Raw genomic sequence first — 17,032 nt, 5'->3', positions numbered from 1 at the left:
GCCTCCTCCTCCTCCTCCTCCTCCCTACTATAGTCCTGAATTCCTGATCTCTCGTCGTCTAACGCACACGCATACTGTCGCTCGGGCGCACACATGTTCGTTTGTTCGCTCGCTCGTTGGCGCTTTGGCTATGCTCTCTGACACGTTGCAGCTCGTGCTTACAAGCAATGAAAAAGCGGTATCATCGGCAAGTGTAAACGAGCCACTTTTTTTTTTAATTACTCATTGCACAATTACACGCATTATCATTAACAACACGTTAAATTATGCGAGTAGATTTATGCCGTCAATGCCTTCTATGCTTTTTTCGTCAAACATTTCATTAACATGATAATAATTGGCTTTCCTATGTGAATGCTTACGTTTATCGCTCAATAGAACCGATCATTCTCGATCGATTCGTTATTAAAAAATCATTCTCGTCATTAAGAACGAAAAAATAGAATTAAATATGTAAGAAGCCACAGCGATATCAGACCCTTCTATTCTGAATATCAAAATACTATTTTTATCCTTAGACGCCTACATACCGACGCGTAGCCATCGTCATCGTCGTCGTCGTCGTCATCGTCGTCGTCGTCGTCGTCGTCGTCGTCGTCGTCGTCGTCGTGGTCGTGGTCGTGGTCGTAATGTTAATTGGAATCGCAATCCTAATCGTCATAATCAGAGTCCTAACCGTCGTCGTCGTCACCGTTGTCGTAATTACCGGTACTCATACCCAAGCACGGAACAGGAAAATGATGGTTCAAACGTTGATGACGGTTTATATAAAAAATTTGATGTATTATAAAAGATTACAGCTGGTTTGAATGACAATGAGGTTCTTTGGCTGCTATGGTAGTAAGCTTATTTTCAAGGATGTTCAATGATTATTTGGGACTAACAATTCTCGTGGTCAGAGCTGTACATTCGCGTAAATTACTTAACGATTAATTTGTAGAATATTCTCGTGTAAAATAATTACGCTGAGAAAGAAAATTTTTTTTGTTCAATTTACTCAATCTATTCGATTTACTATAAAAATTGTGTACAATACTTTCTGTGTCGTCTGGCATATTTTTTACGATGATACTATATTTGGCTGCAATGCAAAATAGTCAAATTGTGTAGGTGTAAATATTTAAAAATTTTCAATAATTTTTCAAACTTAATTTTGACTAGCGCTATCGGTTTCTATTAGATTCTCAAGAGTCGATAAAAATTTGATCAATAACACTTGTGTTTTTCACTTGTGTTGTCAAAATTAACGAAAACTGACTGCACGTATTGTATGACATATCGAGTGCAACGACAGTCAAAGATTGTGAAAATAATTTTTGAAAATAAGGGACGCTACGGAAAAGGTCATTTCAACACTGTCAAGTATATTTTATACCAGGAAGTTCAGGAAAACAAAAAAACAACAACAACAACAACAACAACAACAACAAAACAAAAACAAAAACAAAAAAAAAAACAAAAAAATCAAAGAAACAAACAAGTTGGGAAAAAGCTGAACATCGCTGAGGCCTTGGCGTTATACCAGAATTTGATCTTCTTGAGGTGTAATAGGAAACCGTTGTAATGCTCGTGAGAGAATTTAATGTATTGCTATGAAGAATCTTTTTCGAATAAAATAGAAATTGAAACCATAATGTGCTTGAACGTCCTATGGCTCGTAAAATATTTCAAATCTATTCAATAATATCCCGTGAATCGTGCATTATAATTTTTCTTGAGACATGTATACAACATCTATGTGGATATTAATTTTTAAAAAAAATTATCGAAGATTCAATCTTTTTATTCATTTGCCGTAGCGACGCCGCTTTTAGCTAATGAATTATAACAAGTTATTTTCCTTGAATAAAACTGTGTAATCTGTAAGAGACGAAATGCCAAAAGTAGATTTTAGATTTTAGACACATAAAGAGGATCATAATAAACAAACAAATAAATTTGCTTATAAATAATATTTACAACTTACAATTTTTTATACGTGTTTTCATATTATCACGATCTAGATAAAAATTGGTATGGCCTTTCATTTACAGCTAAAAGTATTGTTTTATGCATTAGAATTACACAATAATATTATATAACAGAATTATACGGTATATGATAGATAATTAATATTGATAAAAAAAAAGTGTTAGAATAATTTTAAGAGATGTGAAGCATATTCTAATGGCAAGTATTGTTAAAGCTTACGACAAACATTATTATTTAATTTCTCGTATATTAAACGTCCTTTTTTCACATCTCTCGTATCTTAAGCCAAAATGAGCCTTAAAGAACACATAAATTAAGACTAAACGAAGTGACATCAAAAATAATCGATAAAAAATTGTTTGAAAAAACGATGAGAGACCAGATAGATTGACAGTCACGAAAGTAGATGATCCGATGAAATAGCCAATAGACCGAGGATAAGAGTAATAATATTCACGGACTATATTCCTAGCATATTTAAAAAGGAAGGATCCTTATTCCTTAAATCGGTTGCGAAGCTCGAGTGCGGAAATCGGATGGTTCATAAGACGTGATATTAGCGTAAAACAGCGAAAAGAGGATTGGGCCATGCGGCCTAGTGCGTGTCGCCGTTGCTGCCGTTCGCCTGCTACCCACGTCGCTAAAAATAATCATCGAAAAAGCCGATCGGGTATACACGAAGCGAATCCGATGCTCTTCCGTCTTCGGTATGTGTGCTTCTTGTCTCATGCAGCCACGGACATTGTACCGAATAATGACGAGGCGGTGGTAGTCGTTCGTAACAACTACTTTTCCTTCACCTCCTACCCTAATAATTTATCTCTCGGTATAATACAAAATGCATCACCTACATACATATTATTGCCAATCTATATGTAACTTATTTAATCCTCTACATCTCTTTTTCTCTTTCACATCCATCCATTTGCAGGGCATGCGCCCCCTTCTACCCCGCCCCTCTCTCACGCACACCGTTACTCTGTTTGTTTGTTGTCGTGTGTGCGCGCGTGTGTCCCCCGTAGAGAGACTAAAATTATTATTGGTATTTAATTCACATTTTTTTCTAACATTTGTTAAGATTAAGGAATGGAATATCCAGATATATACTAATGTATGTGCTCGTCTGCACCCATTTACAGATATATATTATTTATCTGTATAGTCATCGTCGTAAAAAGTTAGAAAAAAAGTATCGTAAAACGATAGCATATTTTATAATCTTAATTCTCAAATTAAAGAAAGGAAAAAAAACTTTCATGCAATTGCAAATACATGATCCGTAAAAAGAACTCGATGAAAATGTGCAACTACAAATTATATATCATGTAATATCATATAAAATTTATATATATATATATATATATATATATATATAGAAAATTTTTTAATCATATTTAAATCAATTTATTTATTATGTTTATTTATATTCCAATTAATATTTCTTTATATTTACACGAGTCTAAATGTTATTAATTTATAAACTTATAAATTCAGAACAATTACGAACATTTTAGTTTTTTGATACATTTTTAATGTAAAATCTATCCACTTATGTTATCATAAGAAATACATATATCTTTGAAAAATCTCGATAAATTAATATAATTATTCTATTTAATAAATTAATATAATATAATTAATATAATTTATTCATCGATAATAATATTTTAGACTTTATGAATACTTTAATTTTAAGGTCAAATAATTTAATATTACAGTAAAATATAGAAATCCCAATGAAATTTAATTAACTTTCTTAATATTTGATTATCCAAAAAGTTTCTTTTTCAAACTTACATATTTTTTATTACAAAGTTTACGAAAATTTGGAAAAATACTGTTAGTGCTTTAAATTTTGAAACCAATCGAATGAACTAATTATAGAACTGGAAAAAAGTTATTTGAAATACTCTTAATTGGTATGCTAATACGAGAATTGCAATTAGAAAGTATTTTGTTCAAGGGACCAGTAAAATGAATGGAAAAAAAAAACTTGAGGGTATGTAGATGAGTAGGAATTAAGTGCAATAAGATTAAATTCGTGAACCGAATGGACGTTCAATGACTTTACCTACATATATGGAAAGAAATATTTATGGCACATCAAATTCGCTTGCTTTTGTAACTTTTTCAATATCAATATTTTAATGATCGTACATCTTTCGAAAGTTTAAGCATTCAAGTTAATAAATTGTAATTGAATATTGTCTGATATATAATGACAAACCTTTTCATTCAGAATAATATTATACCATTGCTAAAAATAAATATTCTTATAGAAAGTTCTTTGTCAAGATAAGTTCCCTAAAAATAGTATAGCCTTTGAACTTCATACTTGCATACATGTAAAGCACACGTTTAATGCACTTTAAATTCATTTTAACTACAATCAAATATTAAAGTAAAATATATTTTGTGCTATTTTTATTATTTCATTATTACTGTGGTTTGCGCATACATGACGAAGAATTTATTTTAAAACCACAATACATATCTAATTATCAATATAAAAAATTATCCTATTTACATCTACATGTTGAATATAACAAATTTAATATTATTTAAAGCATTGTAATATAATCAAATTTTGTTGGAAAATAAGATATTTTTATCTAAACACTGTTACGCGTAAAATTACTTTAAAAATATTTTGATTAAACGTTGTTAGAACAACGCTAAATGCAATTTATTTGCGCGTCCACACTCATTTTAGTTTCCCAACTTAAATACTTGAACTTCCCATTTAAAAGATTACTTATAATCTTCAAATAATATTCTTTAAATAATATAATCTTTTCTCGGAATTTTAAAATAGTCGTGGCAATGACTTAAAAATAATAAGTACTGTAACTGGATATAAAGCGACGTATTCACAATTAATGCAATAATATATATATTTTCGAAACTTTCGAAACTTTACGAAAGTTTTGCAGATAATTTAAATTTGATAAAATTTAAGGATTATTGCTTGAAAGATACACAGTCGAAGCCGAAATTAAGTAAATCGAAGGAGTAAAAATTTTTGTACACTAAGTAATGACAATTCATTATTATAACATTCGTATAAAATTCAATTGTAATTTTTAAATGTTGAAATAACTATAATACGTTATTAAAAAAAATTTGCTCATTAATTTATTAATAATATGCTGGCCATAAATGCAAATTAATGTTAACGTTAACGATAATTATACTTTAATCAATACAATATTTATGCTAAGAATACGAATAATTAAATCAATATTTATAAATCATTTACTAGTCGTTGGCAGAAATAGTATTAAAAAAAAAAATTCTCACCTTTATGATGTCCCATCTATTATATATGTTATACAAATTATGAATTATGACATCAAATCAATAGAGTAGTATAAAGCGTAAAATAACGTCCACAACGAGATGTAGAATAAAATAAAATTTATTCAACGGAAAAATAAAAACAATTTTATTGTTTTATTCGAAAGTACTACTTTATTTTATTACATTTTATCTTTTTGATAACTATTATATTAGCATTGCAATCTATATGATACGTATGAATATCTTTGAGCATTACAGTTAAATTTTGTTATGTACCAAATGAGATATTCTTTGTTCGATTTGAAAAAAGTTAAATTATCATAAATTTTGTGACGAGTATATAGTTTAAATATACATCTTATTCGTATCTAGACTTTCTTTCTCGAAAGCTAAATAATGGTTTAATGAATTATTGGGGAAAAAAAAAAAAAAAAAAAAAAAAAAGGTAAAACATTAAGGAAAATTTTATTTCGTTCAAATTAAGGAATTAATAAAGAAAATCGCAATGAAAAATATTTTTAATAAAATTACTGAAATATTTTGTAATAATATTGTCATATAAATGTAATAAACAATGATGTAGACTCGGATTCAATAATGATAATCGAAAATTTTTAATTTTTTCTGATACGAATTTACATTAAGTCCTTATATATAGCATCTAGATTTTATTTTTTCCTTCTATTTCACAAAATTCTTACATCTTCGCTTTCACATTTGTATGTAAATGGATCAATCAATCACATGTTTACTATTTATATATATTATTTGATTGTTTCTGTAAAAAAAAAAAATACATTCATATAAATAACAGGTAAACATTATATTAGTTAATTAATTAATTAGACTTTGTTATTGCAAATATTATTGTATCTATCTTAACGATAGATTCTATTTTATACATTATTATTCATATAATAGCATAAAATTATTTATTTGCCTAGATACAAAAATAATAATATCATTCAAAATTGTAATTCAACATATTTTTATTTATCATTATTTATTCTCTATAAATACTTTAAACATAATTTATTAATTAGTCAAATTAATTATAGATTAGAAAATAGTTATAAAAAGAATGCCCGATTACGTATCTTATAAACATACTCATTTGTACCTTTAATTGTTACATCATTCTGTAAACTAGAATGTGACCATTTCATTATACTTTTAAAAAATTAATGTTCTAAAATTTTTTTAATAAATATACTATTTCAATGGAAATAATAATAGTATTATTATTCATTAAAAGAAAAGAGGAAAACTATATTTTTATTTGAAAAATTCGACATCAAATTTGTACAATTTTATAAAGTTTAGTTTGTACTAATTCAAAGTTTTATATATTTTATATATTGCATGTATTTATATTATGGCATTTACAGTATAAACTCCTTATAAATTAATAAATATATATGATTGTTTTAAAAATTGCTTTAATATGTTTAATGGTTATATAATATTATTTATTATCGTTATATTTTTTTGCAATGCATATATGGATATAATTATAAAATTAATAAGCATATTAAATGATCAAATTGAATATAAAGAACTACGAAATTTCAATTTAATTTAAAGTAAAAATTTTAGATTGTTGTAAACGTGCTACAAAAGTCGCATGGACAAAGTTATGTTGCACAAATTCTTACAAAATGTATATTATAAGTTAATCCAATGACTTTATCGAAAAAAAATAATAACTAAAAAGATTCAAGTCTCAAAATAATTTAGAACTTAAAGTTTATTTTATCGGTATGCATGTCGTAACTTCTTTCTCTGGGCACAATCTCCAGGCACTATCTAAGATTGTTAAAAAAAATTTATTTAAAAAAAATCAGATAATATAATAAATATTAATGAATAAAAATTATTGTTCACGTTGGTAAAAAGACCTATATGTATATAAGCACACATCTTTTATTATTCACTCGATTACAAGATGCTCGAACTTGTATGCATTTATAACTATGAAAAAAAAGTTTATTAAGTACACAATAATTTATAACATTTATAACAATAATATATATAAATTAAAACTAGAGCCTGAATGTACAGGTTGGTAGCCTCTTATCTGCCTGATCGATTGAATTGCTGAAAATGTAAGCGGAAGCAGACTAGCCTTTCTTTTTATACCCAACTAATAAAGGTGAAGGGGCTCTTGCGTGTCATAGCATAGCAACAAGTTTACATACACGTGTTGCCCGATATATATATATATATATATATATATATATATGAAATCGTCGTCTTTGTGAAAGTGTAGAAGTAAAAAGTAAAAGAAACGGAAGCCACTTAACATTTGTTTGCAATGATACATAAGCGATTGGTCGATTATATTGTAGTTTGCATGGATTGTCCCTAGAGCCACCGACATACTAGTAACATTGAACCTGTTGCTCGTCGTGGAGGTAGTAGGACAGTAGTGTAGGCCTTTCGCTTTTGGCATTGTGTAAGTCGACGGTAGACTTTTCAAATACGAGATCAACTATAGCACTTTGAATATTGAGTTTCACACTTTCATTGTAAATGGGTTCTAGTCAAAGTTATTATTCTTCAAGTTTTACTAATTAAGTTGTCATGATATATTTGCATTAAAACGTTTAATAATTGATTTTTTTTTTTCACAAAAGGATTTTAATGAAAGTGACAGCAACTCGACGAAACTTAATAAATCATTTTATTTTGCATAATTGTGTAAGTTAGTCATATGCATTCTGTTAAGTAATAAGCATGTATTACTTACGACTTTATATAAACGTTATGTTTTTCTCTAAATTTTATAAGTTTTAAATCTCTATAACTTATAAAATCCATTTGATTCTATTGGTTATCTATTTAATAGATCGAAGACAATTTTTTCAATTGGCGTATTAATTATAAAATTAATTCCTATATACTATTGCTTATTTCAAAAGTTAGTAATTTGTATAAATTATAACAAATTTAATTAATGTCAGTCGTTAGGCAAAATGGTGTGTTATTTAATTTTTGACTGTACTGCAATTTTTATACAATACATTAATACATATGTTTGCCTTGCATTAAGTGAAAATATGACAACTTTTTTTAGAATAATTTTGTAAATATTAATTTTCTAAATTAAAATAATTTTTTATTTTACATGATAATTGATTGATCTGAATTCAAATCATAGAAATAATGTAATAGTTATTGAATTTTATAGCTATATGCATATGTGTATATATGTATATGTGTATATATGTATATATGTATATATGTATATATGTATATACACTTTATTACAACTTTTGAATTGCAGAAGATAACATGAAAGAATTGTTAATTTATAAGATTATTAAATATTTTAGACGATAATTAAATTATTGATTCAGTTTGTGGATTGAAGTAAATAATAATTTAATGGAATAATTTTTTTTTATATACATTATTTAGCTTAACTTTTACAATTGATCATGTTTCTGAAAAAGAAAAGAAAAGAAAAGAAAAATACCCATGACAATTTGCATGAAAGGAATTTATTTATATCTATTTATCTAAAGAAATAACAATTACAAAATGAAAATAATAAAAATAATACAAATAATACAATAACAATTACTGTACGAAATGGCGTGGGGCATGGGGTAATGAACTCAAGTGGAACGAGCAATAAAAGGCGCGCTTGATTTAACAAGTAATCACATGCGAAGTAATTATTAATTTAATTTATTATTAAAGAGATTATATTGCGGACGATCAAAGGATTTGAAAGACGTTAGATCTGACTGTGGAAGGAGCAAGAAGCTCGCACACCTGCTCGTCACATTCGTCTCATATCTCGAGATCTAATCGTGCATGGCGTTTGCAAAGAATTTTTCATCCGCCGACACTTATCACAATACAGTACGCGCTTTGTAAAAACTTCGGCGTCATAATGTCGGTTCCTATCACATCCCAGCGCAATAGAAGTAGCAGCGGCGACGGCGACGGCATCAGCATCAGCATCAGCACGTGCTCGGCTCCCCCGGCTGCTCCCGTAGAAGAGACAAGCGGCAGCTGCTGCTGCTCTTATACGACGGAAATAAACCTGCCGGGATTTTCTCGCCCCGCCCCGGCGCACGAAGCTATTAACGCTCCTCGCGGACAGTCTACCTTCCTCTTCGCGCTCCCGGCTGATTTTACGTCGCGGCAACCGACGCCTCGATAAAATCCATCCGTCGTACTTTCCTACCCAATCGACTCGCTGAGATGCGGCCACCACTTCTCCCCGCGAGAGCAGAGACCCTTTTGGATAATATGCTTCTTGGAATTGTGCGCGGGACGCTGTAACCCAAATAAATGGATGCAAAAAAATTCGTGTGTCTTTGGCAAAGTGTCGCAATGCCTCGCGACTCGATTTTTGCAATTGCATTTACTACTTTTTTATTCGTTACCGGCCTTAGTATTTTGGAAAATTTACTTTTTTTTTTCTTTTTCTTTTTTTTAAGCGAGGGACAGCATTTTATTCCATAGGAATATTTTTAATTTTTGTACGGGTATAAGTAAATTATTTTTAAGCTTGAAGAGTCACTACAAGCAAGCTATTCCAGATGTACACTTACATGGTTAGAAATATTAACTGCCACATGGTAGAAACGAAGAGCGGATAATTTCATGTTGCCTACTACGTACAAGTACAATTTTCATTAATTTCATGAACAATCGTAAATATTTTTGCTCTTTATTTAAAGATCGTTTTTACCTCAAAATTCATATATTACGATAAAAATATATATATTTTCAAATTTTATTTCTCACGCCTTTATATTTATTTTGATTTTTAAATGAAGCGATGGTACAAGTAAAGAAATTAGTCCCCGTAAGCAGTTGAAAAATTTTATATCAAACCAATACGTTAAGATCATATTTTTTAGCTCCTATTCCATTAATATTTCTAATGTAATTTCTAATTAAGACACATAAATCGTAAGCATTAAAATAACATTGATAGCAAGGGGTGAAACGTGAAAAAAAAATAATATGTTTTTACATATAATTTTTAATATTATAAAATATACTTTACTCTAAAAATTGCAATATTTTAATGTCGGGTAATTATTTTTCTAATTTATTTTGTGAACCGATTGTTATTTAATAACAAATTTGATATTAACAATAAGGAATAGAAATTAATAGAACTTACAATTGCGAACCATTTTTTTTTCTTCTAACCGAATTTCCAATAGTTACACGTTACACGTAATGGTCATGATGAAATTCGAGAAAAATAATGAGCCATACTAACACAATCCATCTGTGGGTGTACCAGATTCAGTTTTTTATATTCTTAAATAGTCGCCGAGATGAAGACTTGTGTTTATAAAAGCTGTTATTTTAATTCTCTAATATAAGTATTGCATCTTCTAAATTTAGAACTAAATCGTTAACATTAAAGTTGTTTTCAAAACATTCGATATTTAATTTAAATATCTATTATTTTTTCTTACTAATAAAATAATTAGTTTATGCAATAAAGTAAACAAAATAAAATCAGTTACTTTTACAGATTTCAAATTTTATGCACTGCAAAGTTCAGTAATTTTTCATTGTGTACACTATACTCATTTTTCATTACATTTGATAAAAAAAGACTTAAGGAGGATGTTTAATTAGTGTCGTAAATTTACTCTTATATAAACAATTAATTAATGCATCAACTTAAATGCAGTATAAAAACATTAAGTAAAGTAAAATACTTATTTACTTTATTATAATAGTTAGCAGTTATATAATATATTTTATCGCATGACTTATAATTAAATAATTTTGATATTTCTTGGTCTTAATTTAATACACATAGTATAAAAATTCATATTAATTTGTATATGATTTTTTTTTTTAATTTAAAAGTATAATCAAAATTTTTTAGTAAATAATTGATTAATGTAAAGAGAGACAAATTAGTATTAGAAAAGTATAATAACTGTATAAAGTATAATAATAATTGAAATAATTATTTAATAAATTTCATTATTTAAATAAGTAATTGATAATTTATATTTTACAAAACATGCGATATATTATATGCAAATATTCAACTGACTATTTGAAAAACAATATCTAGAATGCATATCAATTCATAAATAAATAAATATTATTATAATACACTTATGTATAAAGAACTTATTATACTTATGTAACATATTTATAAAAAAAAAAAATTCATTTATTTAAAGAATTTTAAAAATTTCAATGCAAATCTATTCATATAAAACTTAAAAAAATATACTTACATTATAAAAATCTCAGGTTTACATTTCTTCAAAATAATTATAAGTAATAATATTCTTGGCCTTTATGTATCATTACATCATTTTTACACATTACTGCATTTTATGAAAAAAATTTATACGCAATATATTAAATTGATATAAATTTCAATGTAACAAACACAAATATTTTATAATAAAATATGCCATATATTTGTTTTAGGGTTAATAAGTGGCTAATGTAAAATTATTAAAAGCATCATTTCTCTTTTAATTTAACTACTGCTTATCTATTTATATAATTACATTGATGAAATATTTACAAATATTATTTGAATTTTTAGAAAGTTTAGAAATAATTTTTTTCAACACAAAAATGCTAAAGCAAAAATACGTGTATTAAACATTTATAATTTATAATTTGCATAATTTCATATTGTTATGTTAAATTAAAAGTTCTGTAACTTTTGCATAAATCCAATGGGTTAATATTTATTTAGGAATAAATTTATTTTATTTCTATACTTTCAGTTTAGATAAATTTTTAATTTTTGTTTTACTTTTAATATTAAATTCATTTCCATAATTTTACTATTATTTTCACTGTTCAATATATACGACTTAAATATATTTTCGTCAAATAACTTTAAAATGGATTGAATGAACATAGATCTATGACGACAATATCTGACTTTTAATTAAAACAAAAATTTTGGGTAAAAACGAAAACGTTATTCTATCGTACAATAATATTATTATTGCAAATGATTATAAATAAATATTATTGCAATAGAATAATTTTTATTCTATTATTATTTATTAGTGGAGAATATTTCGACGTGCGAACTCTATATGAATGCGTTTCAGCAACACCACATTTTTTTCAAATTGATTTTATATTTATTGCTTCATACTTAATTGAAAAGTATTTTCTAAATTATTTGAGCTGAAAATCAATGTATAAATAGTTATTTTTATCTCTTTATAGTTGAACAAAAATGAAAGAATGAATACTTTCTATATGTATTTGTAATCAATTATAAAAAAATAATGTATATAATAAACCAAGCAAATATATAATAAAAGTCTATGTAATATACGTATAAAATAAGTGCATATAATTTATTAAAATATACATATAATATGTTTTTCTTTTTCATTTTATATATAGACATAATACAATTTCATTGATTTATGTTTTTGTCCTCGTTGAAGTAAACAGAATCATATAATTTTTAATTGGACAAATATAATAACGATTCATTAAACTAAATATTTGTAAGCAAAGATAGCCTGATAGTATTTTAAATATATTTTAGTGTATATACCAATATAAAATCTTCGGAAAATTATTTCATAAAAAGTATAATACTTAAGAGTATTTATAATCGAAGACCTACATTACGTTAATAGTAGCTTATATAATTGTTTCACACTAAAATATATTCAATGAAATCAGTTACTTAATAAAAATAATTAATTTCACCTATTATTTATCATTTCAAAGTAATATAATTAAAAATATTTACGATAAGCTCGTTTCATTACGAGGCATAAATATTGCAAATAACTATTTCTAAACCGTATAATGAAATAATAAGGTTATATGTTCATTGCATTTTTCGTACAGAAAAATTAAAAAATAATAAAGATTTATTTTATTTTAAAAATTGTCAAAAGATATAGAAGATTGATAGAAAATAGAAATAGAAAATAGCTAAAGCTGTCTTACAAAATCATAATCTTTCTTCCCTATAAAAAATGTTTTTAATTAATTATCGATTAATGTTAACGATTGAAAAACAATATTTTGCTTGTTAAATGCTTATAATATAATATTATTTTTAACATTGTTCAGAAATTAATAAATTAAAGGAATATTTTATTTAAATTATATTATAATTTAAGATGTCAGATGTATTTTTATCTTAAGTCAAGTGATTTCATATGTTTTCATGGAAATCTTTACATCTGCAAATATACTCATTAATACATTGAAACGTTACATGTTTAAATTATAACACTGAAATGACTGTTGAATTAAATACAAATGTTGTGACGACTAAAAAAGTACTAACTACTCATTTAATCATAAATAATTGGTAAACTTGAAATAATTTTTACACGAGCTAAAATTCCAATCTAACATTTCCTGAACATTAAATTTAGAAGTGAATGTAAATTAAAAAATTTAAATGAATAAAAAAGACAGATATATGTGTTAATGATGAATTTATGTACAAAATTATTAAAATGAAATTAATAAATTGAATTTTACCTATTTGCACTTGAAAATCTTCCCAATTAATATTTATGAGTTTGAACATGTGCGCAATTGAAAGAGGTAAAATTACAGTTAAAATTTTTATTATTAAATGATTCATTAATTTAATTCCCGTGTTAATTAATTCGTTCTTATCACTTATATCAAATTTATTATTTATTTTAAATAAACGTCTTGGGAGGAACGTTAGGAAAATTCGTACATGAATATGAAATATGTGCAGCATTGAATTCTTATATTAGTGAAATAAGTAGTCAATATTCAATGAAATTTATTTTTAAATCATGGAATAAAATCATAAAATTGTATTTTGATGAATATTTTATGCCGCTAATGTGTCATCGTACCATAAAAATAAATGCCAATAAATAAGTCATATTAGAAAATTCGTTGATATAAATAAAGTAAAATTAGATTATATGAATTATTAATTTAATGACTTTAAAATTTAACATTATTAAATGTAGATAAGTGCAATGTTGTATAATTAAAAAGAGAAATAATTGTGATAGAAATGTATCTGGAACATATTTAGAGCACAATAATCACATAGGTACAAATTCAATAAAAGAAATATAAATATGTCTATAGGTATAAATAAAAAATTAATAAAAGAAATTATAAATGTCTAGATGCGTATATATGCGTATGTATATTGTTTAATTGTATTGCTATTATTTTTATACAGATTACAAAAAATTTGCCAAAATGGTTGACGGCGAAGCAAGTATTCACAACATAATGGGTGGTATGGAGAGCACTGGCGGTGTGCGTCTTCATAACCACAAAAGAAAATTAAAACAAAGGTAAGTTATTTCTATATTTATGTAAAAATCAATATGGGTCACACCGGCCAAGCAATTCTTTGCCGATGACTAATAACTAAAAGTATAGTAGCAAAAACAATTGACCCTGAGATTATTAGTAATTTAAGTTTAAAGTTTTTCGAAAGAACTTCGTTATTTTTTATTGAATTAGTTATTTGAAATTAAATTGCTATTAATTCATGAGATATGCGCTTAACTAATTCGATCTATTTAACAAGTGGTAGATGGCACGTGCTTTATTATAATTGAAAAAGTACTTTTTAAATGCTAAGTTATCCAAGTGTGCAGCATATGTAAATCAATTAAGTTGGCTTAAGCCACTAAATTCGTTTAAATCAAGCGCAGCATCACTGCTTTTCGATTGAGTACGATGCACTATTTAATTAAAAAATCCCGTTAATGCGAGCTATTCGTCCACTAAGCTGACTGCCAAAACCTACTAATAGAGATACTTTATTATTACTGACAACAATGCGGCAACCTTTTATTTAATTTACGTATTACGAATAAATTCATTGTACTTGTGAATCTTACAATTTGAAGAAATTCAAGCATATCGGTAAATTATTCTTATTCTCATTTATGCAAAATGCGTACCTTAACTCCGATTAACATTTTTTGCTTTCTTTTCAAGGTTTGACATAATAAAGAAACTGGGTCAAGGCACTTACGGCAAAGTACAATTGGGAATTAATAAGGAAACGGGTCAAGAGGTGGCGATAAAGACGATAAAGAAATGCAAAATTGAAACGGAGGCTGATCTTATCAGGATAAGAAGGGAAATACAAATTATGTCGAGTGTACAGCATCCCAACATTATTCACATTTACGAAGGTGAATACCAGATAACGTCTCGTGTTTTTTTTTTTTTTTTTTTTTTTTTTTTTTTTTTTATAGTGAGGTCGTATACATAAAAATATTTGAAATCGTAACGTGTTTACGAAACCCAAGATATTTAACGCTATTTTTTTTATAATAAATACATTTTTATTAATGAAATCTTTAAGAAAAGTAAAACCCGATTTTTTTATTAAATACTTTTTACTTGTAAACTCAATTAAATTGATATCAATGATATTAGACTTAGAATATACGTTTGCGGTTATCTTTAAAAATTGTACGTAATTATTAGCAGAAAATACGTGTGTATGTAGTTACATCAATTGTAATAAAAACAATATATAGATTATAAATAACTTTTTAATGGATTTGGTCATGTTTAAGTAAAACATTTTAAACAAGATTTCAAGAAAATTTCCGAAATCTTATTATTAAAATAAGCATGCTTTTTGTTGTAATTTTGTATCTCTTAATTATTTAAGAATTTATTTAAAAAAGAATTTTATTTAAAAAATATTATCATAATCTTAGTTTTAATTTGCTTTCATTGAGCATAAAAAGCAAAATTTACTTAATACTTTACTATTTAATTCTCCAAAACAGTGGGTAGAAATTTTGTTACATGATATATTTTCCTTTTTCACTAAGCTTAATACTATTAATTTCGTATTTTTATATAAAGATGTAACACTGTTAGAGCAACTATTCGTATTTCTTAAAATAAGCCCAGAGCATAGTTTGCTTCATAAGATAAAACTAAACGTGAGCGATGCTTGTGTCTACGCGTGCGCGCGCGTGAATTTTAACAAACTAAAACTTTTTTAATTTTCGACAGTATTCGAAAACAGGGAGAAAATGGTGCTTGTGATGGAGTACGCAGCTGGTGGTGAACTTTATGATTATCTGAGCGAGCACAAGGTCTTGACTGAGATGGAGGCGAGGCGCATATTTCGTCAGATATCCACTGCCGTATTTTATTGTCACAAGCACAAGATTTGCCATCGCGACCTCAAACTCGAAAACATACTTTTGGATCAAAGCGGGAACGCCAAAATTGCTGACTTCGGCCTATCAAACGTCTTCGACGAGCGGAGATTATTGAACACCTTCTGCGGCAGTGCCCTGTACGCGAGTCCCGAAATAGTCAACGGGACACCGTACCACGGTCCCGAGGTCGATTGCTGGAGCCTCGGTGTACTTTTGTATACTCTTGTTTACGGTGCCATGCCCTTCGACGGGACCAACTTTAAGAGGCTAGTCAAACAGATCTCCGAATCTGATTATCGCGAACCTAAAAAGCCATCACGTACGTAACTGTTGACATTATTTGTTCGTTTTTTATTTGATTCACCTTGGTGCAGTGACGTAGTCTCGATTTTCGTATCAATGTGCATTTTAAAATTTTAAGTCCAATATATGGGCTACTATTTGATCAATTGTTAATTAACGCATACACGTTATTCCATTGCGTGAATATTTATGTACATCATATTTTATTAAACATTTGTCTTAAATAAGTGTAGAATCATTGAATGGCTTATTGAAATAATAATCATTGGAGTTCGTTGCTCAATAAATACAAATGAGCTGTTGTA

The 17,032-nt window shown here is 27.1% G+C and overlaps 1 protein-coding gene across 1 annotated transcript in view; it reads left to right on the top strand.

Annotated features, from left to right (window-relative positions):
- The window catches only part of LOC105360025 (uncharacterized), a 34,707-nt gene that overhangs the window by 964 nt on the left and 16,711 nt on the right, over nucleotides 1–17,032 (top strand). The window contains exons 2-4 of the mRNA XM_011496797.1: nucleotides 14,459–14,576; nucleotides 15,232–15,431; nucleotides 16,273–16,743. Of these exons, the coding sequence (XP_011495099.1) occupies nucleotides 14,479–14,576; nucleotides 15,232–15,431; nucleotides 16,273–16,743 (769 nt within the window). The 5' untranslated portion in view covers nucleotides 14,459–14,478. The remainder of the gene's footprint in view (nucleotides 1–14,458; nucleotides 14,577–15,231; nucleotides 15,432–16,272; nucleotides 16,744–17,032) is intronic.

The sequence above is a fragment of the Ceratosolen solmsi genome, unplaced genomic scaffold, assembly GCF_000503995.2.
Source record: "Ceratosolen solmsi marchali unplaced genomic scaffold, CerSol_1.0 scaffold29, whole genome shotgun sequence".
Taxonomy (NCBI): domain Eukaryota; kingdom Metazoa; phylum Arthropoda; class Insecta; order Hymenoptera; family Agaonidae; genus Ceratosolen; species Ceratosolen solmsi.
The sequence above is the reverse complement of the archived record's forward strand: the minus strand, read 5'-3'. Positions and strand labels throughout refer to the sequence as shown.